Genomic DNA, 25525 nt, shown 5'->3' with positions numbered 1-25525 from the left:
CTCTTAATTCCACAAGGCCTGGCCAGACCCATGCATTATGGAGTCAAGTCCTCCGCCTCGTCAGTGATCGCCATGGAGAAAGACATATATAGAGATGGAATATTCACCATTACAGTGTGTATCCACCTGCCTAGGTGCTTCATTATTCAGTGTTATACCTTGTCTTGCAGGCCGGGCGTCTAGGGTGCGTCACCAGGAGGAGCTCCACCACCGGCCTCTCCCTCACTCCAACACCCTCCACGACTCCAGGAGATTCATGGTAGCCTTCTCCCACCCGGCCGCCAGCGACGCCGCCAACGCCTCCTCATTATCACGGTACCATCCGCATCGGTCGAAAGGCTTGTATATGTTGAGTAAATCCAGGGGTTTCCTGGACGGCGATCAGCAGTTCCAGCAGCTGCAGCCTCAGAGAACCTGGACGGCTGGGCCTCGGCTGGACTACGATGACACCACCACCAGGGACCCAGCCATCCCTGACAATCCTGAGGGACTCAAGAATCCTTCCCTCCTGGTGGGGCCCTGGGAGGAGGAGCCAACCATCAGAGTTACTGACGCCGTTTTCAGGTTAGTTTTAGCCAAATAAGTGAAGGTTTTGATTTAATTTAATTTAATTGAGTTTTAGATTGTGTTAATTGTCTTTTGATTTAGTGCAACGATGAAAGCCACAAAGTCGGTATCACCCGGAAAGGTGAATAATTCAGGTGATTTTTGAGGTTGCAGCCTCTGCCTTTATATATGAACACCATAATTGTTTGCATTATCTTGATGGTGAAAATAAACTACATTTATTGAAGATCCTCTTCGTCAACTGACATTCTCAAGGGCACAACCCCACAACAGGTGATTAACCTCCAAGTATCTATTTACTGCTAGGTGAACAGGTGCATGAGGTGAATCTAAAATATAATGTTTAAAAAGTGGCATCAAATCCTGATTGTAGGTGTAGAATAAAGTCTTTGTATTCTTGAAACTAACCACAGAACTGGTCAAGAACCATACATTAGCGAGCTACCACAGACCAGATGAACAAGACCACACTAGTGAGCCACCACAGACCTCATCAACAAGACCACACTGGTGAGCCATCACAGACCTCATCAACAAGACCACACTGGTGAGCCACCACAGACCTCATCAACAAGACCACACTGGTGAGCCACCACAGACCTCATCAACAAGACCACACTAGTGAGCCACCACAGACCAGATGAACAAGACCACACTGGTGAGCCACCACAGACCTCATCAACAGGACCACACTGGTGAGCCACCACAGACCTCATCAACAGGACCACACTTGTGAGCCACCACAGACCTCATCAACACGACCACACTGGTGAGCCACCACAGACCTCCTCAACAAGACCACACTGATGAGCCACCACAGACCTCATCAACAAGACCACACTGGTGAGCCACCACAGACCTCATCAACAAGACCACACTGGTGAGCCACCACAGACCTCATCAACAAGACCACACTGGTGAACCACCACAGACCTCATCAACACGACCACACTGGTGAGCCACCACAGACCTCCTCAACAAGACCACACTGATGAGCCACCACAGACCTCATCAACAAGACCACACTAGTGAGCCACCACAGACCTCATCAACACGACCATACTGATGAGCCACCACAGACCTCTTCAACACGACCACACTGATGAGCCACCACAGACCAGATAATAAGTACAGCTCACAAACCATTATGTATCAATTACCATCGTGTCTCTGAATTACAGGACTTTTTCTTAGATTGGCTAACGATTTAAATTTATACACAAACTTGTCTCAGACGCAGTTGTCTACTTTTTTGTTCTACCACACATGTGGCCACACATTTACAATGCTAACCAGAATATATATATTTTCTTCTGTCCTCCATGGACAGGGTTAGAGATGTGTTAAACATATAGTTAAGAAGTTTATTGAAAAGTTAACCACAGAAGGTGATTCGGTGCTTTTAATATGCTAAGCTAACCTACATACGAATATACATTGATACACAGATTTACGTAATGCCCAACATAAAATGTTCGATGTGTCTTTTACATAGTGGCATTATTAATTTTTCTACATAGTGTCATTATTAATTACATTTCACCATTTACAATGGTAAAATGTAATTCTGATCAGCTTCCACATATACTTTATACACATATATATACATACACACACATATACGTACATATATATACATACATATATATATACACACATGCATTCACATACATTTGTCTCTTTTACTGAGACAGGGTGAGATAGCTGATAGAGAAACTAGTGTGCAATTAAGTACTTAATTACTGAAGGTGAATGAAGGTGCATTTACAAGCTCAGGTTATATAACTACATCACATACATACATTGGATAATTGATACACTGCTCGGTCAATCTAGGGTACAAGTCCTATATATCATCGAGTGTTCCAGTACTCATGTAGTAGATTCAGAGTTCAGCATACCTTAGCCCAGGAGGGCGAAAGTCAGTCAATATGGGACATTCTACAATACAATGTTCAGGGGAGTGCTACTGTTGTCATGGGCGAGGCAGTTTGACAGGAAGTAGAGGATCATTTAAAATAGCATATCGAGCAGTTAGTGTTCTTAAGAGGTAGGTCCTGCAACTTATTCCGTTACTCTTATCCAGTATGAAAATGATTTGTCAAACGTTTAACGCTTATATATGTTGATATATGATGCTAAAAACTGAGTCTTGCTATCAGCCACCATTTGAGCATGATTAGTTGTGTTTTTGCGCCATAAACAATGTTTAATTTTGCCTAATATTACAAAGTTACTACTGACATTAACGTCTGAAATCGGACGCGATATCTGAGTTTACACTTTAGCTTAATCGCGGGATGTTGTATTAGGGATGCAGGAGCATCCCTAATACAACAAAATATAACATCACAATGTGAAGCATGAAACACGGATTTAAATTAGACTAAATTTATATTTAGTAAAAGGCAACTACAAGTTTGAAATACAAATTATAGATCTATGGAACAGGTTGCTGGTAACGTGATTACTGAGGGAGGTCTGGGTATTTAACTCAAGGGTTATTTGAACAATCCCACTCTGTACTTCCACGAAGGAGCCAGTGTACTACCACACTGCAGGAGCCAGTGTACTACCACACTGCAGGAGCCAGCGTACTACCACACTGCAGGAGCCAGTGTACTACCACACTGCAGGAGCCAGTGTACTACCACACTGCAGGAGCCAGTGTACTACCACACTGCAGGAGCCAGTGTACTACCACACTGCTTGAGTCAGTGGTCTATCACACTGCAGGAGCCAGTGTACTACCACACTGCAGGAGCCAGTGTACTACCACACTGCAGGAGCCAGTGTACTACCACACTGCAGGAGCCAGTGTACTACCACACTGCTTGAGTCAGTGGTCTATCACACTGCAGGAGCCAGTGTACTCCCACACTGCAGGAGCCAGTGGTCTACCACACTGCGGGAGCCAGTGGTCTACCACACTGCAGGAACCAGTGTACTACCACACTGCAGGAGCCAGTGGTCTACCACACTGCAGGAGCCAGTGGTCTACCACACTGCAGGAACCAGTGTACTACCACACTGCAGGAGCCAGTGTACTCCCACACTGCAGGAGCCAGTGATCTACCACACTGCAGGAACCAGTGAACTACCACACTGCAGGAGTCAGTGGTCTACCACACTACAGGAGCCAGTGTACTCCCACACTGCAGGAGCCAGTGTACTGCCACACTACAGGAGCCAGTGTACTACCACACTGCAGGAGCCAGTGTACTCCCACACTGCAGGAGCCAGTGTACTACCACACTGCAGGAGCAGTGTACTCCCTCAATACAGGAGCCAGTGTACTACCACACTGCAGGAGCCAGTGTACTCCCTCACTACAGGAGCCAGTGTACTACCACACTGCAGGAGCCAGTGTACTACCACACTACAGGAGCCAGTGTACTAGCACACTGCAGGAGCAGTGTACTCCCTCACTACACGGGCCAGTACACAAGAACACAGCAGGAGCCAGAACACAACCACACTTCAAGAGTCCTGGCACGCCCACTCAACAGGAGCCAGTACACTTCCTCACTGCAAGAGCATGTACACTCTCCACTGCTTGAGCCGGTACAATCCCGCCCTGCGAGGGCCAGTACACAACAACACTGGAAGAACCAGTTCACTCCTGACTGCTACAGTCAGTATACTTCCACACTAGAGCGCCAGTATACTCTCACAACAATAGTCAATATGCTCTACCACTTCCAGAGTGTAGGGGAGTCCACACTCCCGCAGTGTGAACCCCAGTACGCTCCAAGAGTGCAGGAGCCAGTGCGCTCCTTCACTACAGGAGACAGTACGCACCCACACGTCAGGAGCTAGTTCACTCCCACACTAATGGACAGGAATCTCCAAAGTACAAACTCTGTTGAGTACAGTTAGCTAAAAAAACATTTTGGAGTCAAACACACCCTCAGTCACTAATGCGCACACACACACACACCAACACATTCCAACAAGAGCCAACACACACACACACACACACACCAACACATTCCAACAAGAGCCAACACACACACACCCACACCAACACATTCCAACAAGAGCCAACACACACACACACACACACCAACACATTCCAACAAGAGCCAACACACACACACCCACACCAACACATTCCAACAAGAGCCAACACACACACACCCACACCAACACATTCCAACAAGAGCCAACACACACACACCCACACCAACACATTCCAACAAGAGCCAACACACACACACACACACACCAACACACAAAAATAGATCTCATCGACTTGTATAATAGCGGCTTGTAGAACTAGATCCCATCTGCTCATCATGAGGAACCTCAGTCATGGAAGGATAGACTGCGAGAACAAGGAACTGCAACGAGGTGCGGATATGTGGAGAGGTAAACTATTGGAGGTGGCGACAAGAAACTTCCTAAGCCAGCATTTCAGGGAACCCACAAGAATGAGAGGAAACAATGAACCAGCGAGACTTGACCTAGTCTTCACTCTGAACGACTCCAACATAAGAGATATGGGTTTCGAGGCCCCAGTAGGAATGAGTGACCACAGTGTACTGATGTTTGAGTATCTGGTTGAGTAAGGGTTAAGAAAATCGAGGAGGGGAACTGAAATCAAAAGGCTGGCATTCCGAAAGGGAAACTATGAGGAGATAAGGAAATTCCAGATATAAAATGGGAAACTGAGCTCAGAGGAAAGACGGCCCAAGACATGATGGACTACATCACACAGAAGTGTAAGGAGGCAGCAGACAAGTTTGTCCCAGTCCAAAAGGAAAACAACGAAATGCAGATGAGAAACCCATAGTTTAACCAGAGATGTAAGCTAGCTAAGCAGCAAAGTAAAATGTCGTGGAGAAACTATAGAAACAGCAGGACACTCTAGAGCAGAGAAAGATACCAGAATGCCAGGAATGAATATGTCAGGTTGAGAAGAGATGCAGGAGGGTAATACGAAACTGACATCGCAACCAAGGCAAAGACTCAACTTAAATTGCTGCACAGAACATCAGGAGAAAAACAACAGTAAATGAACAAGTAATGAAATTGAGGATAAGGGCAGACAGATTCACTACAAACGACAAGGAAGTTTGCAAGGAACTGAATAAGAAATTCCAGGTCTTCACATTAGAGCAAGGCGAAGTTCCAGAGATAAGGGAGGGAAAAGGTAAACAGTAACCACTAGAAGAGTTTGAGATTACCAGTGGGGATGTATGGAAGCTCTTGCTAGAGTTGGATGTGACAGGCTACAGGCCCGGATGGAATCTCCCCATGCATACTAAAGGAAGGAGCAGAAACACTGTGCCTGCCACTCTCCATAGTGTATAACAATTAACTGGTAACACAGAATTGCCAAAAATTTGGAGGACTGCTAGACTAGTCCCGATATACAAGAAGGGGGATAGACAGGAAGCACTGAACTGCAGGCTAGTGCCCCTAACTTGAAAACCATGCAAGCTGATGGAGAAGAGTGTGCGAAAATAGTTTGTGGAACATCTGGAGCGAAAGAACTTTGTAACACAGCATCAACATGGGTTCAGGGATGGCAAGTTTAGCCTCACAGGATTAATTGAATTCTATGATCAGTCAACAAAAATCAGGCTAAAAAGAGAGGGGTGGGTAGACTGCATATTTTTGCATTGACAGAAAGCCTTTGACACAGTACCACACAAGAAGCTAGTGAAAAAGCTGGAGATGCAGGCAGGAGTGAAAGGGAAGGTACTCCATTGAATAAGGGAGTATCTAAGCAACAGAAGACAACGAGTCACTGTGAGGAGTGAGGTCTCAGATTGGCGAGACTTCAGCAGTGGAGTACCACAGGGTTCAGTACTTAGACCTATACGGTTTCTGATATATGTAAATAATCTCCCAGAGGGTATAGAATCGTTCCTCTCATTGTTTGCTGATGATGCAAAAATTATGAGGAGGATTAAAACAGAGGATGATAATAGGAGGCCACAAGATAACCTAGACAGACTGAATGAAAGGTCCAACATATGGCTACTAAAGTTCAACCCGAATAAATGCAAGGTCATGAAACTAGGCGGTGGAAACAGGCGGCCAGACACAGGATACCGAATGCGAAATGAAGTACTTCATGAAACGGACAGAGAGAAAGATCTAGGAGTTGATATCACACCAAACCTGTCTCCTGAAGCCAACAAAAAAAAAAAAATACATCTGCGGCATATGCGAGGCTGGCTAACATCAGAACAGCCTTCAGGAACCTGTGTAAGGAATCATTCAGAACCTTGTATACCACATATGTAAGACCAATCCTGGAGTATGCAGCCCAGCATGGAGCCCGTACCCTGTCAAGCACAAGACAAAGCTGGAAAAAGTCAGAGATATGCTACTAGGATAGTCCCAGAACTAAGAGGCATGAGCTACGAGGAAAGGCTGCGTGAAATGAACATCACGACGCTAGAAGACAGAAAAGAAAGAGGAAACATCACAACCTACAAAATTCTCTAAGGAAATGACAGGGTAGATAAGGATAAACTTTTTAACACGGGTGGGACGCGAACAAGGGGACACAGGTGGACACTGAGTACCCAAATAAGCCACAGGGGACGTTAGAAAGAACTTTTTCAGTGTCAGAGTGGTTAACAGGTGGAATGCATTAGGCAGTGATGTGGTAGAGGCTGACTCTATACACACTTTCAAATGTAGATATGATAGATCCCAGTAGGCTCAGGGATCTGTACACAAGTTGATTGACAGTTGAGAGGCGGGTCTAAAGAGCCAATGCTCAATACCTATAAGCACAACTAGGGGAGTACACACCAACAGGAGCCAACACACACACCAACAGGAGCCAACACACACACCAACAGGAGCCAACACACACACCAACAGGAGCCAACACACACACCAACAGGAGCCAACACACACACCAACAGGAGCCAACACACACACCAACAAGAGCCAACACACACATCAACAAGAGCCAACACACACACCAACAGGAGCCAACACACACACCAACAGGAGCCAACACACACACCAACAGGAGCCAACACACACACCAACAAGAGCTAACACACACACTAACAAGAGTCAACACACACACCAACAAGAGCCAACACACACACCAACAAGAGTCAACACACACACCAACAAGAGCCAACACACACACCAACAAGAGCCATCACATACACCAACAAGAGCTAACACACACACACCAACAAGAGCTAACACACACACACCAACAAGAGCCAACACATACACCAACAAGAGCCAACACACACACTAACAAGAGCCAACACACACATCCACAAGAGCCAACACACACACCAACAAGAGCCAACACACACACCAACAAGAGCCAACACACACACTAACAAGAGCTAACACACACCAACAAGAGCCAACACACACACCAACAAGAGCTAACACAAACACACTAACAAGAGCCAACACACACACCAACAAGAGCCAACACACACACTAACAAGAGCCAACACACACACACTAACAAGAGCCAACACACACACTAACAAGAGCCAACACACACACCAACAAGAGCTAACACACACACACCAACAAGAGCCAACACACACACCAACAAGAGCCAACACACACACCAACAAGAGCCAACACACACACCAACAAGAGCCAACACACACACTAACAAGGGCCAACACACACACCAACAAGAGCCAGCACATACGCCAACAAGAGCTAACACACACACACCAACAAGAGCTAACACACACACACCAACAAGAGCCAACACATACACCAACAAGAGTCAACACATACACACCAACAAGAGCCAACACACACACCAACAAGAGCCAACACACACACTAACAAGAGCCAACACACACACCAACAAGAGCCAACACACACACCAACAAGAGCCAACACACACACCAACAAGAGCCAACACACACACTAACAAGAGCCAACACACACACCAACAAGAGCCAGCACACACACACCAACAAGAGCCAACACACACACCAACAAGAGCTAACACACACACCAACAAGAGCTAACACACACACACCAACAAGAGCCAACACACACACCAACAAGAGCTAACACACACACACTAACAAGCCAACACACAAACACCAACAAGAGCTAACACACACACACTAACAAGAGCCAACACACACACCAACAAGAGCTAACACACACACACCAACAAGAGCCAACACACACACCTACAGGAGCCAACACACACACTAACAAGAGCCAATACACACACCACCAAGAGCCAGCACACACACCAACAAGAGCCAACACACACACCAACAAGAGCCAACACACACACCAACAAGAGCCAACACACACACTAACAAGAGCCAACACACACACCAACAAGAGCTAACACACACACACCAACAAGAGCTAACACACACACACCAACAAGAGCCAACACATACGCCAACAAGAGTCAACACATACACACCAACAAGAGCCAACACACACACTAACAAGAGCCAACACACACACCAACAAGAGCCAGCACACACACCAACAAGAGCTAACACTCACACACCAACAAGAGCTAACACTCACACACCAACAAGAGCTAACACACACACACCAACAAGAGCCAACACATACACCAACAAGAGTCAACACACACACCAACAAGAGCCAACACACACACCAACAAGAGCCAACACACACACCAACAAGAGTCAACACACACACCAACAAGAGCCAGCACACACACCAACAAGAGCCAACACATACACCAACATGAGTCAACACACACACCAACAAGAGCCAACACACACACCAACAAGAGCCAACACACACACCAACAAGAGCCAACACACACACTAACAAGAGCCAACACACACACTAACAAGAGCCAACACATACACACCAACAAGAGCCAACACATACACCAACAAGAGTCAACACACACACCAACAAGAGCCAACACACACACCAACAAGAGCCAACACACACACTAACAAGAGCCAACACACACACCAACAAGAGTCAAAACATACACACCAACAAGAGCCAACACATACACCAACAAGAGTCAACACATACACACCAACAAGAGCCAACACACACACCAACAAGAGCCAACACACACACTAACAATAGCCAACACACACACTAACAAGAGCCAACACACACACCTACAAGAGTCAACACATACACACCAACAAGAGCCAACACATACACCAACAAGAGTCAACACATACACACCAACAAGAGCCAACACACACATCCACCAGAGCCAACACACACACCAACAAGAGCCAACACACACACACCAACAAGAGCCAACACACACACTAACAAGAGCCAACACACACACCAACAAGAGTCAACACATACACACCGACAAGAGCCAACACATACACCAACAAGAGTCAACACACACACCAACAAGAGTCAACACATACACACCAACAAGAGCCAACACACACACCAACAAGAGCCAACACACACACTAACAAGAGCCAACACACACACCAACAAGAGCCAACACACACACCAACAAGAGCTAACACACACACTAACAAGAGTCAACACACACACCAACAAGAGCCAACACACACACCAACAAGAGTCAACACACACACCAACAAGAGCCAACACACACACCAACAAGAGCTAAAACACACACACCAACAAGAGCCAACACATACACCAACAAGAGCTAACACACACACACCAACAAGAGCGAACACATACACCAACAAGAGCCAACACACACACTAACAAGAGCCAACACACACATCCACAAGAGCCAACACACACACCAACAAGAGCCAACACACACACCAACAAGAGCCAACACACACACTAACAAGAGCTAACACACACACACCGACAAGAGCCAACACACACACCAACAAGAGCTAACACACACACACTAACAAGAGCCAACACACACACCAACAAGAGCCAACACACACACCAACAAGAGCCAACACACACACTAACAAGAGCCAACACACACACTAACAAGAGCCAACACACACACCAACAAGAGCTAACACACACACACCAACAAGAGCCAACACACACACCAACAAGAGCCAACACACACACTAACAAGAGCCAACACACACACCAACAAGAGCCAGCACACACACACCAACAAGAGCCAACACACACACCAACAAGAGCTAACACACACACACCAACAAGAGCCAACACACACACCAACAAGAGCCAACACATACACCAACAAGAGTCAACACATACACACCAACAAGAGCCAACACACACACCAACAAGAGCCAACACACACACTAACAAGAGCCAACACACACACTAACAAGGGGTAACACACACACCAACAAGAGCCAGCACACACGCCAACAAGAGCTAACACACACACACCAACAAGAGCTAACACACACACACCAACAAGAGCCAACACACACGCCAACAAGAGCAAACACACACACACCAACAAGAGCTAACACACACACACCAACAAGAGCCAACACATACACCAACAAGAGTCAACACATACACACCAACAAGAGCCAACACACACACCAACAAGAGCCAACACACACACTAACAAGAGCCAACACACACACCAACAAGAGCCAACACACACACCAACAAGAGCCAACACACACACCAACAAGAGCCAACACACACACTAACAAGAGCCAACACACACACCAACAAGAGCCAGCACACACACACCAACAAGAGCCAACACACACACCAACAAGAGCTAACACACACACCAACAAGAGCTAACACACACAGACCAACAAGAGCCAACACACACACCAACAAGAGCTAACACACACACACTAACAAGCCAACACACACACACCAACAAGAGCTAACACACACACACTAACAAGAGCCAACACACACACCAACAAGAGCTAACACACACACACCAACAAGAGCCAACACACACACCAACAGGAGCCAACACACACACTAACAAGAGCCAACACACACACCACCAAGAGCCAGCACACACACCAACAAGAGCCAACACACACACCAACAAGAGCCAACACACACACCAACAAGAGCCAACACACACACTAACAAGAGCCAACACACACACCAACAAGAGCTAACACACACACACCAACAAGAGCTAACACACACTCACCAACAAGAGCTAACACATACACCAACAAGAGTCAACACATACACATCAACAAGAGCCAACACACACATCCACAAGAGCCAACATACACACCAACAATAGCCAGCACACACACCAACAAGAGCCAACACACACACCAACAAGAGCCAACACACACACTAACAAGAGCCAACACACACACCAACAAGAGCCAGCACACACACTAACAAGAGCTAACACTCACACACCAACAAGAGCTAACGCTCACACACCAACAAGAGCTAACACACACACACCAACAAGAGCCAACACATACACCAACAAGAGTCAACACACACACCAACAAGAGCCAACACACACACCAACAAGAGTCAACACACACACCAACAAGAGTCAACACATACACACCAACAAGAGCCAACACACACACCAACAAGAGCCAACACACACACCAACAAGAGCCAACACACACACCAACAAGAGCCAACACACACACCAACACGAGTCAAAACACACACCAACAAGAGCCAACACACACACTGACAAGAGCCAACTCACACACCAACAAGAGCCAACACACACACCAACAAGAGCCAACACACACACCAACAACAGGAGCCAACACACACACCAACACGAGCCAACACACACACCAAAAGAGCCAACACACACACTGACAAGAGCCAACTCACACACCAACAAGAGTAAACACACACACACCAACAAGAGTAAACACACACACACCGACAGGAGTAAACACACACACACCAACAAGAGTAAACACACACACCAACAACAAGAGCAAACACACACACCAACAAGAGTAAACACACACACCAACAAGAGTAAACACACACACCAACAGGAGTAAACACACACACACCAACAAGAGTAAACACACACCAACAACAAGAGCAAACACACACACCAACAACAGGAGCCAACACACACACACACTAACACGAGCCAACACCCACACCAACAAGAGCCAGCACACACACCAACAAGAGTAAACACACACACCAACAGGAGTAAACACACACACCAACAAGAGTAAACACACACCAACAACAAGAGCAAACACACACACCAACAACAGGAGCCAACACACACACACACTAACACGAGCCAACACCCACACCAACAAGAGCCAGCACACACACCAACAAGAGTAAACACACACACCAACAGGAGTAAACACACACACCAACAAGAGTAAACACACACACCAACAACAAGAGCAAACACACACACCAACAACAGGAGCCAACACACACACACACCAACACGAGCCAACACACACACCAACAACAGGAGCCAACACACACACACACACCAACACGAGCCAACACCCACACCAACAAGAGCCAGCACACACACCAACAGGAGTAAACACACAACAGCAGGCGACAATAAACTTCGAGTGCCAATAACATACAATAAGAGTCAACACGTACACGAAGGAAGCAATCAGACTAACAGGAGCAACAGTCAACAATAGCTCCCCGGAGGAGCCTCGGAGCCATATTCGGTGAAGGGTCTCAAGGAGAGCGGCTCGAGCCTTAAGGAACATCTGTTGAGGGTCGCCTGCTTCACCCACCACCTCCCTCCGCTCATCGTGAGCAAGTCCACTACCTGAGGGTATTTGTTGACATTGTCCCTCCCTCCCTCTCTCCCTAGGCTCCCTACAGCGACCCTAACCCCCTTCTTCAGCGACCCCCACCACTCCCCAAGTAACCCCCACCACTTTCCCCGTGACTCCCACCACTCAGCTAACGACCGCCTGCACCTCCACTCCTACAACTACTCCCAAAACTCACTCAGCGACCCAGCCACTTACATGGATCTTACCTAGAGGGAGTTTTGGGCGCTCTTCTGCTCCCCAAGCCCAGATCGGGGCCAGGCTTGACTTGTGAGAGCTTGGTCCATCAGGTCAGCTTGTAGTGGCCCGCAGACCCACATGTCCTCTGCAACTAGGCTGGTCCGGCACTTCTTGAAAGAAACTGTCCAGTTTTTGGTTGAATAAATCCTCTTTTGTTCCGGCAATATTTCTTATACATGCTGGGAGGATATTGAACAGCAGCGGACCTCTGATGTTCAAAGAGTGCTCTCTGAATGGGCCCATCACACCTCTACTCTTCATTGGCTTTATTCTGCATTTCCTGCCATATCGTTCCCTACTGTGTGTTGTTATTTAACTGTTCAAATTTAGGACTTGGCCTTCCTGTGTTTTCATGTATGTATTATGGGATGCTTCTCTCGGCTCCTTTCCAGAGAGTACATTTTGAGAGCTTTCAGATGTTCTTAATAATTTACGTACTTTATCGTGATTATGAGTGTAGTATGCATTCGGTTTTCCTCAACTTAAACAATTTATCCTGCTTTGAATGGGGAAACGAATATCGAACAGTACTCAAGGCCGGACAGCACACGTGATTTAAATAGCATTAGCATTGCGATGGGATCCCTTAAGTTGAAGATCCTCATAATCCATTCAATACTTTTTCTAGCTGATACATATGGCTTGGTCACGTTCACCAAACTTTACGTCATTAGACATCTTTGTTCCCAGATTACTGACATATTGCTTCTGGTATCGTCCATGTATTCCAGCTTTTTCTCCACTACACTGAGTGCACGTGCTACTGGCTGTTTACATTTCTTAATGAGAATATAATTCCACAAGACTGGACTCTAGGCTGAGTGCATGGGCATGCTGTAAATTTCACATTGACAATCTTTAATACTCGTGTTGATATCAGTTATATTGCCAAGGGTGGTCTGGATATCATTCATAAAGAAGGTGTTCGGGCAACTTTCATGTTGATGATTGGGGTGATAAACTTGTCGTATATTCGTCCTTTAGAATTTCACTGATTTCCTTGTCGCAATATGTGTATGAACCTTCACCTGTAGCTTAGGTCCAATGATAGTGGCGGTATTTGCTTTTGATTTCGCATATGCGTAGAATTTTCTTTTGATCTCTTTTGAAGCTTTCTGTTCCATGTTCATTTCGTCAGGTCTGGTATGATTGGTTCAGTTTCTGTTCAGTTTTTTTGATCACTGGGTTAGATAGTTTTGTCTATGTTTTGATAGTCGCGTCTGCTTGAGCATTTCCTTTGCTTTTCTTCTTTTGTAGAGTTGTCTGCATTCTCATTCTAACCTGGTCTTCTTTCTGACCTTTACAAAGAGACATATTTCAAGCAGACTTTGTATGTATGCTTCGGCTGTGAATTGTCTCAATCCTTGTGTAAAAGTTTTGTTACTTAAGGCGATTCCCCATTTAATGTTTGAAAATTCTATGTTGATTTTGTCCCAGTCAACCCTCGTGTTATTAAACTTAAGTATTGATTTAGAGTTTGCACTTCAATGAGCTTGTGATGTTTGTTTGAACTGAGATTGCAATGTCCCCTGTTTGTTTCTTTATTGTTTGTGATCAGATCTAGAATAATTTCGTTCCTAGTTGGCTCTGTTGTCTGCTAATTGAGGGAAAATTTGTTACGGAATCTAAGTAGTTCTCTGACCTGTGGATGGTCATTTCCTGGCTTAATATTATTGTTTGCTATTCTCCGTCTTAGACTGGGCCAGATACAGTCTTAAAAGAAAATTATTTCTGGTATTGAGTTTGCCAGATTATCTTGGATATTCTCTATTTTGCCTATCTGCTATGTGAATTCTTCAACCCGAACATTAATATAGTGTGAAAATGAACTTTGGAGAATTAATTTTTCAACTTCCCTTGAGAGTGATGAAAAACAAAAAATATTGAGACGATTCGTGTTGGCATCATTAATCTTATCCATTCGATCATATTCAACAGTATATATACTATGTTGTAACTAGTAGCCAGAACGTCGTACTCGGCCTACTATGCAAGTCCCGATTTGCCTAACAAGCCAAGTTTTCCTGAATTTATATATTTTTCTCATTTTTTCTTATGAAATGATATATCTGTCCATTTCATTAATTATAAGTTAATTTGTTGAAATTTGAGTTAAAACTAATATAGATATATGACCGAAGCTAACCAAACTTACCTAACCTAACCTAACCTATCTTAACTTAACCTAAACGAACACAACTGAGTCAATAATTTATGTTCTCAATATAATATAATAATAGTAATTCAAATAAACTTATTGGAAAGAATTTATTGAAAATAAGAAAATCACTCGGCCTATTAGGCAAATCGGGCCTTGCATAGTAGGCCAAGAAGTGCGTTCTGGCTACTAGGTACAACATATATATATATATGTTGTACCTAGTAGCCAGAACATCGTACTCGGCCTGCTTTCCTGAATTCCTGAATTAATATATTTTCTCTAATTTTTTCTTATGCAATGATAAAGCTACCCATTTCATTATGTATGAGGTCAATTTTTTTTTATTGGAGTTAAAATTAACGTAGATATATGACCGAACCTAACCAACCCTACCTAACCTAACCTAACCTATCTTTATAGGTTAGGTTAGGGTAGGTAGCCGAAAAAGCTAGATTAGGTTAGGTTAGGTAGGTGAGGTAGTCAAAAAAAACAATTAATTCATGAAAACTTGGCTTATTAGGCAAATCGGGCCTTGCATAGTAGGCTGAGAAGTGCGTTCTGGCTACTAGGTACGACATACATATATATATATATATATATATATATATATCGGGATGATAGCGGACAGAGTGTATCGTGATCCGGCCTGTAATCCTCTTGACATACCAGAAAACATTGTAAGGAAACTACTCCAAGCTTGTACTAAAGAGGCACCCTTCTTGAGCCCGGATGGACACATGTATAAGCAAGTAGATGGGGTCGCCATGGGTTCTTCCCTAGGTGTCCTGTTTGCGAACTTCTGCATGGGTACCATCGAACAAAATGTCTTAGTCGACATGAACTTGAAACCGGCCATATACTGCAGGTATGTTGACGACATTTTTACACAGGTACCTGATGTCAGACATCTGCAGGATCTGAAAGAGGCATTTGAGCGGAATTCTGTGTTGCGTTTCACTTACGAGATGGAGAAGGATGGAAGCTGCCCTTTCTAGATGTAACAGTCATGGAAAGGAGCGGAGGTTTCCACACTGCAGTCTACACTAAGGAAACAAACATAGGAATGTACCTCAATGCCAATAGTGACTGCCCAGACAGATACAAGAGGAGTGATGTTAACACTTATGTCGACCGTGCTCTCAGTCACATCTCAGGATGGAAGCAAGTCGATGGAGAACTCTGTAGGGTAAGGCAGGTCCTAGTCAACAACGGCTTTTCCAATGGTTTCGTTGAAGACATCATAAGAAGGAAGGTGAAACGCCATGCAACCTCTGAAGAGACAACTAACACAACGCCTGTACCCCCTATTAGACTATTTTACAGGAACTTCTTTTTCACAGCTCATAAAACGAAGGAAAGGGTCCTGAAAGATATTGTTAATAGGAACGTTATCCCTACAGACAAAAATCAGAAGATACAATTGACGATTTACTATAAAACCAAGAAAACTGCCAACCTACTCATGAGAAACTCTCCAGACACAAAGCAGAACGCTTTAAAAGAGACCAACGTCGTCTATGCCTTCAAATGCCCACTTGGGGACTGTAAGCCTCAAAGAATTCAGTATATAGGCAAGACAACAACATCTCTTTCCAGGCGATTAACGATGCATAAGCAACAGGGCCCCATTAAGGAACATATAATCTCTTCCCACAACCAGACCATCACCAGAGAAGTCTTAACAAAAAATACAGAAATCATCGATAGATGCAGCGATAGCAGGCGGCTTGACATCTGCGAGGCACTACACATCAAGAAGTCAACACCAGCAATCAACAGCCAATTAATGCACAACTATATTCTACCCACTTCAAGACTCCGCACCAAAATAGAAGCCTCAAGAAATATGGGCCAATAGGCCTTTTGCAGTTACTTCCATTTTTCCCTCTAATATACCCAATTTATACCCAATGCACCGTGTTCTGTCTTGTGTTGAAAGTTTGCTCTAACTTGTGTTGAACGTTTTGTTCACCTCTACCAAAACTGTTGTAACATATCACCTCATCCAAATGCGGGTATATATACGGGCTCACCATAGCCCGTGCTACATGGACACTTCGTCCTGAGTAGCTAAATCTTTAACAACAACAACAACAAGCGGGTATATAAGATGAAAGCTGTTTAAATGATAGCATAGTAGAATTCTGTTTAGTGTTTGCAGGTTATAGTTGTGTGTGTGTGAAATTAAAGTCTTTGAAAATATAATAAGTTATTACGAAACGCGTTCAAGTGTCGCGTCAGACTAGAAATAAAAATGAATTTTGGGGAATTGATTTTCCAATTACCATCAACAGTGAAAAGAAACATAATAAATATTGAGAAAATTCGTGTTAGAATTATTAATCTTACTTTTTCGGTCATATTGAATAATATATGTTTACAAGAAAGACTGCTAACAAAATATTCTAATATATATATATATATATATATATATATATATATATATATATATATATATATATATATATATATATATTAGTATATTTTGGTAGCAGTCTTTCCTGTAGACATATATTATTAAATATGACCGAAAAAGTAAGATTAATAATTCTAACACGAATTTTCTCAATCTTTCGTACATTACGCTTCACTGTTGGAGGTAAATCAAAAATCACTTCTCCAAAATTCATTTTTATTTCTAGTCTGACGCGACACGGGCGCGTTTCGTAAAACTTATTACATTTTCAAAGACTTCACAAATACACAACTGATTAGAACTTGCGTTTCCCTGATTTTATATCTACATTTGAGTGAGGTGGGAAGGGTGATGTGGCATTACATTTGAGTGAGGTGGGAAGGATGATGTGGCATTAACACAAGACAGAACACTAGGGGATATTAATAGGGTATTAAAAGTATCAACACAAGACAGAACAGAAACAATGGGTATTGAATAGAAGTGTTTGTAGAAAGCCTATTGGTCCATATTTCTTGATGCTTCTATATTGGAGCGGAGTCTTGAGGTGGGTAGAATATAGTTGTGCAATAATTGGCTGTTGATTGCTGGTGTTGACTTCTTGATGTGTAGTGCCTCGCAAACGTCAAGCCGCCTGCTATCGCTGTATCTATCGATGATTTCTGTGTTGTTTACTAGGATTTCTCTGGCGATGGTTTGGTTATGGGAAGAGATTATATGTTCCTTAATGGAGCCCTGTTGTTTATGCATCGTTAAACGCCTAGAAAGAGATGTTGTTGTCTTGCCTATATACTGGGTTTTTTGGAGCTTACAGTCCCCAAGTGGGCATTTGAAGGCATAGACGACGTTAGTCTCTTTTAAAGCGTTCTGTTTTGTGTCTGGAGAGTTTCTCATGAGTAGGCTGGCCGTTTTTCTGGTTTTATAGTAAATCGTCAGTTGTATCCTCTGATTTTTGTCTGTAGGGATGACGTTTCTATTAACAATATCTTTCAGGACCCTTTCCTCTGTTTTATGAGCTGTGGAAAAGAAGTTCCTGTAAAATAGTCTAATAGGGGGTATAGGTGTTGTGTTAGTTGTCTCTTCGGAGGTTGCATGGCTTTTCACTTTCCTTCTTATGATGTCTTCGATGAAACCATTGGAGAAGCCGTTATTGACTAGGACCTGCCTTACCCTACAGAGTTCTTCGTCGACTTGCTTCCATTCTGAGCTGTGGCTGAGAGCACGGTCGACGTATGCGTTAACAACACTCCTCTTGTACCTGTCAGGGCAGTCGCTGTTGGCACTTAGGCACATTCCTATGTTTGTTTCCTTTGTGTAGACTGCAGTGTGGAAACCTCCGCCCTTTTCCATGACTGTTACATCTAGAAAAGGCAGCTTCCCATCCTTTTCCGTCTCGTAAGTGAAACGCAGCACGGAACTCTGCTCAAATGCCTCCTTCAGCTCCTGCAGATGTCTGACATCAGGTACCTGTGTAAAAATGTCGTCAACATACCTGCAGTATATGGCCGGTTTCAAGTTCATGTCGACTAAGACTTTTTGCTCGATGGTACCCATGTAGAAGTTTGCAAACAGGACACCTAGGGGAGAACCCATGGCGACCCCATCTACTTGCTTATACATGTGCCCATCCGGGCTCAAGAAGGGTGCCTCTTTAGTACAAGCTTGGAGTAGTTTCCTCAGAATACTTTCTGGCATGTCAAGAGGAGTACAGGCTGGATCACGATACACTCTGTCGGCTATCATTCCGATTGTCTCGTCCACAGGTACGTTGGTAAACAGCGATTCTACGTCCAACGAGGCTCTTATCCCTGTGGCCCGTGCGCCCCGCAGTAAGTCCACAAATTCCTTTGGAGACTTCAGGCTGAAGGCGCAAGGAACATAAGGAGTCAGCAGGCCGTTGAGTCGCTTCGCCAGTCTGTACGTGGGTGTGGGTATCTGGCTAATGATTGGCCGAAGTGGGTTTCCAGGCTTGTGCGTCTTGACATTTCCATACGCATATCCAGGTTTATATTCCCCAATGATCTTTGGCAGGTGGAGTCCGGATTTCTTGGCGTTCACAGTTTCGATCAGTTTGTTGACCTTTGCTTTTAATTCGGCTGTAGTGTCCTTCGTTACCCTTTGGAACTTAGTTTGGTCAGAGAGTATGATGTTCATTTTCGCCAGATATTCGTCTTTTTTAAGAATGACATATATTGGCGACTTGTCACCTCTCCTGACAACTATCTCCTTGTTCTCACGAAGGCTTTTAGCTGCCGCTTTAAGCTCGGGGGACAGTATGGTGCTTCTGTAGTTGCCTCGACCCAGCAGCAAGGAATCAAGCCTTCACGATAAAATATCGCCAGGATCTGATTCGTGATCAGATATACAAGGCAGAGAATGAAATCAAAGACAACAAAACGCAACTACTTCATGCTACAAACGAGTGGAGAAATAGCAACATCGACCATAGTATCCGTACCCGCATTGAACAACACCTCGACATCCTCACAGACCAACATCACCTCAGCACTGAAACAAGGATTATCAAGAAACTAACAACATTATATGGAGGACCTATGGCAATTCCACGACCAAGAGATGGCTTCCTGAACCTTGCAGGAATTAACCTCACTGAGGACCAAGTCACTCTCCTTGTAACACGGGTTAGGTTCCTCTCTCTTTCTCTACCTTCTACTCCCTCTACCCGTATTCTTACTTTTATTTCTAAACCAAGGGACTCCAAAACTTTTAACAAAGCCAACTCCACGCCACGTGGTCCTAAGACGATTGACCGACTTAGGATTCTACACCCAGTATGACGTGACCTAAGCTCTGAACAAAACCCTAGAGTCACCTCTGCTGCCACCACCAGACCAGTAATACAAGAGCAATGATCGAGGTCTGGATCGATCACGCTAATTAATCAACCTAGGGGCTTGATCCCCACTATAAACGATGACCTTGAGTGTGGAATAAATTACACGGTAATGATAATTCCGATTCGATGTTAGAATCGGCGCCCAATGCAACTCTGCCTCGTGTGGACCACGTGACCAGGACAAGTATACACATAAAACACATGGAAACAATAAAATGCAAATTAATAACAAATTTAATTTATTAAAAGAAAACTAAAACAAAATCTAAATATGTTCACTCCCTATCACTTTAACACTCCCTACTTGACCTGAGTGGCAAATGAGAAGACTATTTCTATAATTAACAATAGCAACTATACCTTGGGCGACCAGCTAGATGTTTTGGCTGGTCTTGGGGAGAGGTAAGATGTTTGACCTCTTATCCCAGCTGCTCCCGTTTCCACACTGCTCTCCTCCTTGTCTGGTCTACCCCAGACAGAGTATTGTATCCTTCCGCCTAGTCAGTCAAAGTCCTACCCAGTTACTAGCAAGGTTTAAGTTATAACAATTAACCTCTGTTGTACTTAATTGATCCAGACTGGTTGAATTATTTTACTGAATTAAATTACAAACATCTAACGGCAGAGCTGTTCCCGATCCCCAAAAATGGTTATTAAAACTTTGAGAAATAGTAGACCTGTCAACCCCTGATGACCTATGACCGCCGGTCACTCCGCTTTAAAAGTTAGATCTGATTCGTGACGTCACTGATGGTGACTTAAACTCAATAATTAGAATACTCTTGATATTGTATCCAGTACTATTATACAATACAATTTTAATGCAAAATGAATAAAGGCTAATTTTCTCTAAATTACTGAATACTATAGGATGATTCATTATACGCAGTTATGAACAAAGCGTCGGTTATTTCCACCGCGAATTCCCCTGGGGGTCAGGTCACCATGCGGCTCAGCTTCCCATTCTCTTTTGTCGATAAACCACTCTGGATAATTCTTACAACAGCCTAGTTTGTTACAACCCCCCCGCACAAGCACTTAGTAAACCTTGTTAATTTGTTAAAATTCACGAGGTTTAGTATCCAAACCCACAATTCAACTCATGCCACAAACAAAAGCTAACCTAACTAATAAAATTCGACAAATATTTGAGTGTCCAACATCAACATGTTTAAATTCATAAATTTCTCAGCTGTCAACTGACAGCAATCCTCTAACATCAGGAAACATACATCCTATCCTTACTGACATAGCTAAATAACATGTCCCTACTCTACCATCAAAAACTAGCTATTAAACTCTCTTGGCTCTTCACTAGCCAAGTCCATGTTTCCTCTAGAGCCGGCCACACCGTGCTCAAACAAACATTAAAGTTATATCATCAGACTGAACTTTCAGTCATCCGGGAGCGTACTACGGAACTATCAGGTATCACGCTAATTAATCAACCTAGGGGCTTGATCCCCACTATAAACGATGACCTTGAGTGTGGAATAAATTACACGGTAATGATAATTCCGATTCGATGTTAGAATCGGCGCCCAATGCAACTCTGCCTCGTGTGGACCACGTGAACAGGACAAGTATACACATAAAACACATGGAAACAATAAAATGCAAATTAATAACAAATTTAATTTATTAAAAGAAAACTAAAACAAAATCTAAATATGTTCACTCCCTATCACTTTAACACTCCCTACTTGACCTGAGTGGCAAATGAGAAGACTATTTCTATAATTAACAATAGCAACTATACCTTGGGCGACCAGCTAGATGTTTTGGCTGGTCTTGGGGAGAGGTAAGATGTTTGACCTCTTATCCCAGCTGCTCCCGTTTCCACACTGCTCTCCTCCTTGTCTGGTCTACCCCAAACAGAGTATTGTATCCTTCCGCCTAGTCAGTCAAAGTCCTACCCAGTTACTAGCAAGGTTTAAGTTATAACAATTAACCTCTGTTGTACTTAATTGATCCAGACTGGTTGAATTATTTTACTGAATTAAATTACAAACATCTAACGGCAGAGCTGTTCCCGATCCCCAAAAATGGTTATTAAAACTTTGAGAAATAGTAGACCTGTCAACCCCTGATGACCTATGACCGCCGGTCACTCCGCTTTAAAAGTTAGATCTGATTCGTGACGTCACTGATGGTGACTTAAACTCAATAATTAGAATACTCTTGATATTGTATCCAGTACTATTATACAATACAATTTTAATGCAAAATGAATAAAGGCTAATTTTCTCTAAATTACTGAATACTATAGGATGATTCATTATACGCAGTTATGAACAAAGCGTCGGTTATTTCCACCGCGAATTCCCCTGGGGGTCAGGTCACCATGCGGCTCAGCTTCCCATTCTCTTTTGTCGATAAACCACTCTGGATAATTCTTACAACAGCCTAGTTTGTTACATCCTAAATCTGGGCATAAACTGTCATGTTATGTCAAGACCGAGTGAAATGGCCCGGAAAGTAGAGTTGGAAATTCTGTTGGACGACATATTCGACCTCGAGACACAAAAGAAGGTCACTACCAAAGATACCTTACAAGCAGAACTTATTGCAGAAGGAGGAAAGAATCGAGGCAACTACAGAAGCACCATACTGTCCCCCGAGCTTAAAGCGGCAGCTAAAAGCCTTCGTGAGAACAAGGAGATAGTTGTCAGGAGAGGTGACAAGTCGCCAATATATGTCATTCTTAAAAAAGACGAATATCTGGCGAAAATGAACATCATACTCTCTGACCAAACTAAGTTCCAAAGGGTAACGAAGGACACTACAGCCGAATTAAAAGCAAAGGTCAACAAACTGATCGAAACTGTGAACGCCAAGAAATCCGGACTCCACCTGCCAAAGATCATTGGGGAATATAAACCTGGATATGCGTATGGAAATGTCAAGACGCACAAGCCTGGAAACCCACTTCGGCCAATCATTAGCCAGATACCCACACCCACGTACAGACTGGCGAAGCGACTCAACGGCCTGCTGACTCCTTATGTTCCTTGCGCCTTCAGCCTGAAGTCTCCAAAGGAATTTGTGGACTTACTGCGGGGCGCACGGGCCACAGGGATAAGAGCCTCGTTGGACGTAGAATCGCTGTTTACCAACGTACCTGTGGACGAGACAATCGGAATGATAGCCGACAGAGTGTATCGTGATCCAGCCTGTACTCCTCTTGACATGCCAGAAAGTATTCTGAGGAAACTACTCCAAGCTTGTACTAAAGAGGCACCCTTCTTGAGCCCGGATGGGCACATGTATAAGCAAGTAGATGGGGTCGCCATGGGTTCTCCCCTAGGTGTCCTGTTTGCAAACTTCTACATGGGTACCATCGAGCAAAAAGTCTTAGTCGACATGAACTTGAAACCGGCCATATACTGCAGGTATGTTGACGACATTTTTACACAGGTACCTGATGTCAGACATCTGCAGGAGCTGAAGGAGGCATTTGAGCAGAGTTCCGTGCTGCGTTTCACTTACGAGACGGAAAAGGATGGGAAGCTGCCTTTTCTAGATGTAACAGTCATGGAAAAGGGCGGAGGTTTCCACACTGCAGTCTACACAAAGGAAACAAACATAGGAATGTGCCTAAGTGCCAACAGCGACTGCCCTGACAGGTACAAGAGGAGTGTTGTTAACGCATACGTCGACCGTGCTCTCAGCCACAGCTCAGAATGGAAGCAAGTCGACGAAGAACTCTGTAGGGTAAGGCAGGTCCTAGTCAATAACGGCTTCTCCAATGGTTTCATCGAAGACATCATAAGAAGGAAAGTGAAAAGCCATGCAACCTCCGAAGAGACAACTAACACAACACCTATACCCCCTATTAGACTATTTTACAGGAACTTCTTTTCCACAGCTCATAAAACAGAGGAAAGGGTCCTGAAAGATATTGTTAATAGAAACGTCATCCCTACAGACAAAAATCAGAGGATACAACTGACGATTTACTATAAAACCAGAAAAACGGCCAGCCTACTCATGAGAAACTCTCCAGCCACAAAACAGAACGCTTTAAAAGAGACTAACGTCATCTATGCCTTCAAATGCCCACTTGGGGACTGTAAGCTCCAAAAAACCCAGTATATAGGCAAGACAACAACATCTCTTTCTAGGCGTTTAACGATGCATAAACAACAGGGCTCCATTAAGGAACATATAATCTCTTCCCATAACCAAACCATCGCCAGAGAAATCCTAGTAAACAACACAGAAATCATTGATAGATACAGCGATAGCAGGCGGCTTGACGTTTGCGAGGCACTACACATCAAGAAGTCGACACCAGCAATCAACAGCCAATTATTGCACAACTATATTCTACCCACCTCAAGACTCCGCTCCAATATAGAAGCATCAAGAAATATGGACCAATAGGCTTTCTACAAACACTTCTATTCAATACCCATTGTTTCTGTTCTGTCTTGTGTTGATACTTTTAATACCCTATTAATATCCCCTAGTGTTCTGTCTTGTGTTAATGCCACATCATCCTTCCCACCTCACTCAAATGTAATGCCACATCACCCTTCCCACCTCACTCAAATGTAGATATAAAATCAGGGAAACGCAAGTTCTAATCAGTTGTG

At 44.0% G+C, this 25525-nt stretch overlaps 1 protein-coding gene across 1 annotated transcript in view; it reads left to right on the top strand.

The window, feature by feature from the left end:
- Window positions 1-25525, top strand: part of LOC123771637 (uncharacterized) — a 751293-nt gene that overhangs the window by 473711 nt on the left and 252057 nt on the right. Inside the window, exon 3 of the mRNA XM_045764252.2 lies at window positions 171-564. Within this exon, the coding sequence (XP_045620208.1) occupies window positions 171-564 (394 nt within the window). The remainder of the gene's footprint in view (window positions 1-170; window positions 565-25525) is intronic.

Source organism: Procambarus clarkii, chromosome 75 (genome assembly GCF_040958095.1).
Source record: "Procambarus clarkii isolate CNS0578487 chromosome 75, FALCON_Pclarkii_2.0, whole genome shotgun sequence".
Classification (NCBI taxonomy): domain Eukaryota; kingdom Metazoa; phylum Arthropoda; class Malacostraca; order Decapoda; family Cambaridae; genus Procambarus; species Procambarus clarkii.
This window is presented reverse-complemented; position numbering and strand designations above follow the sequence as displayed.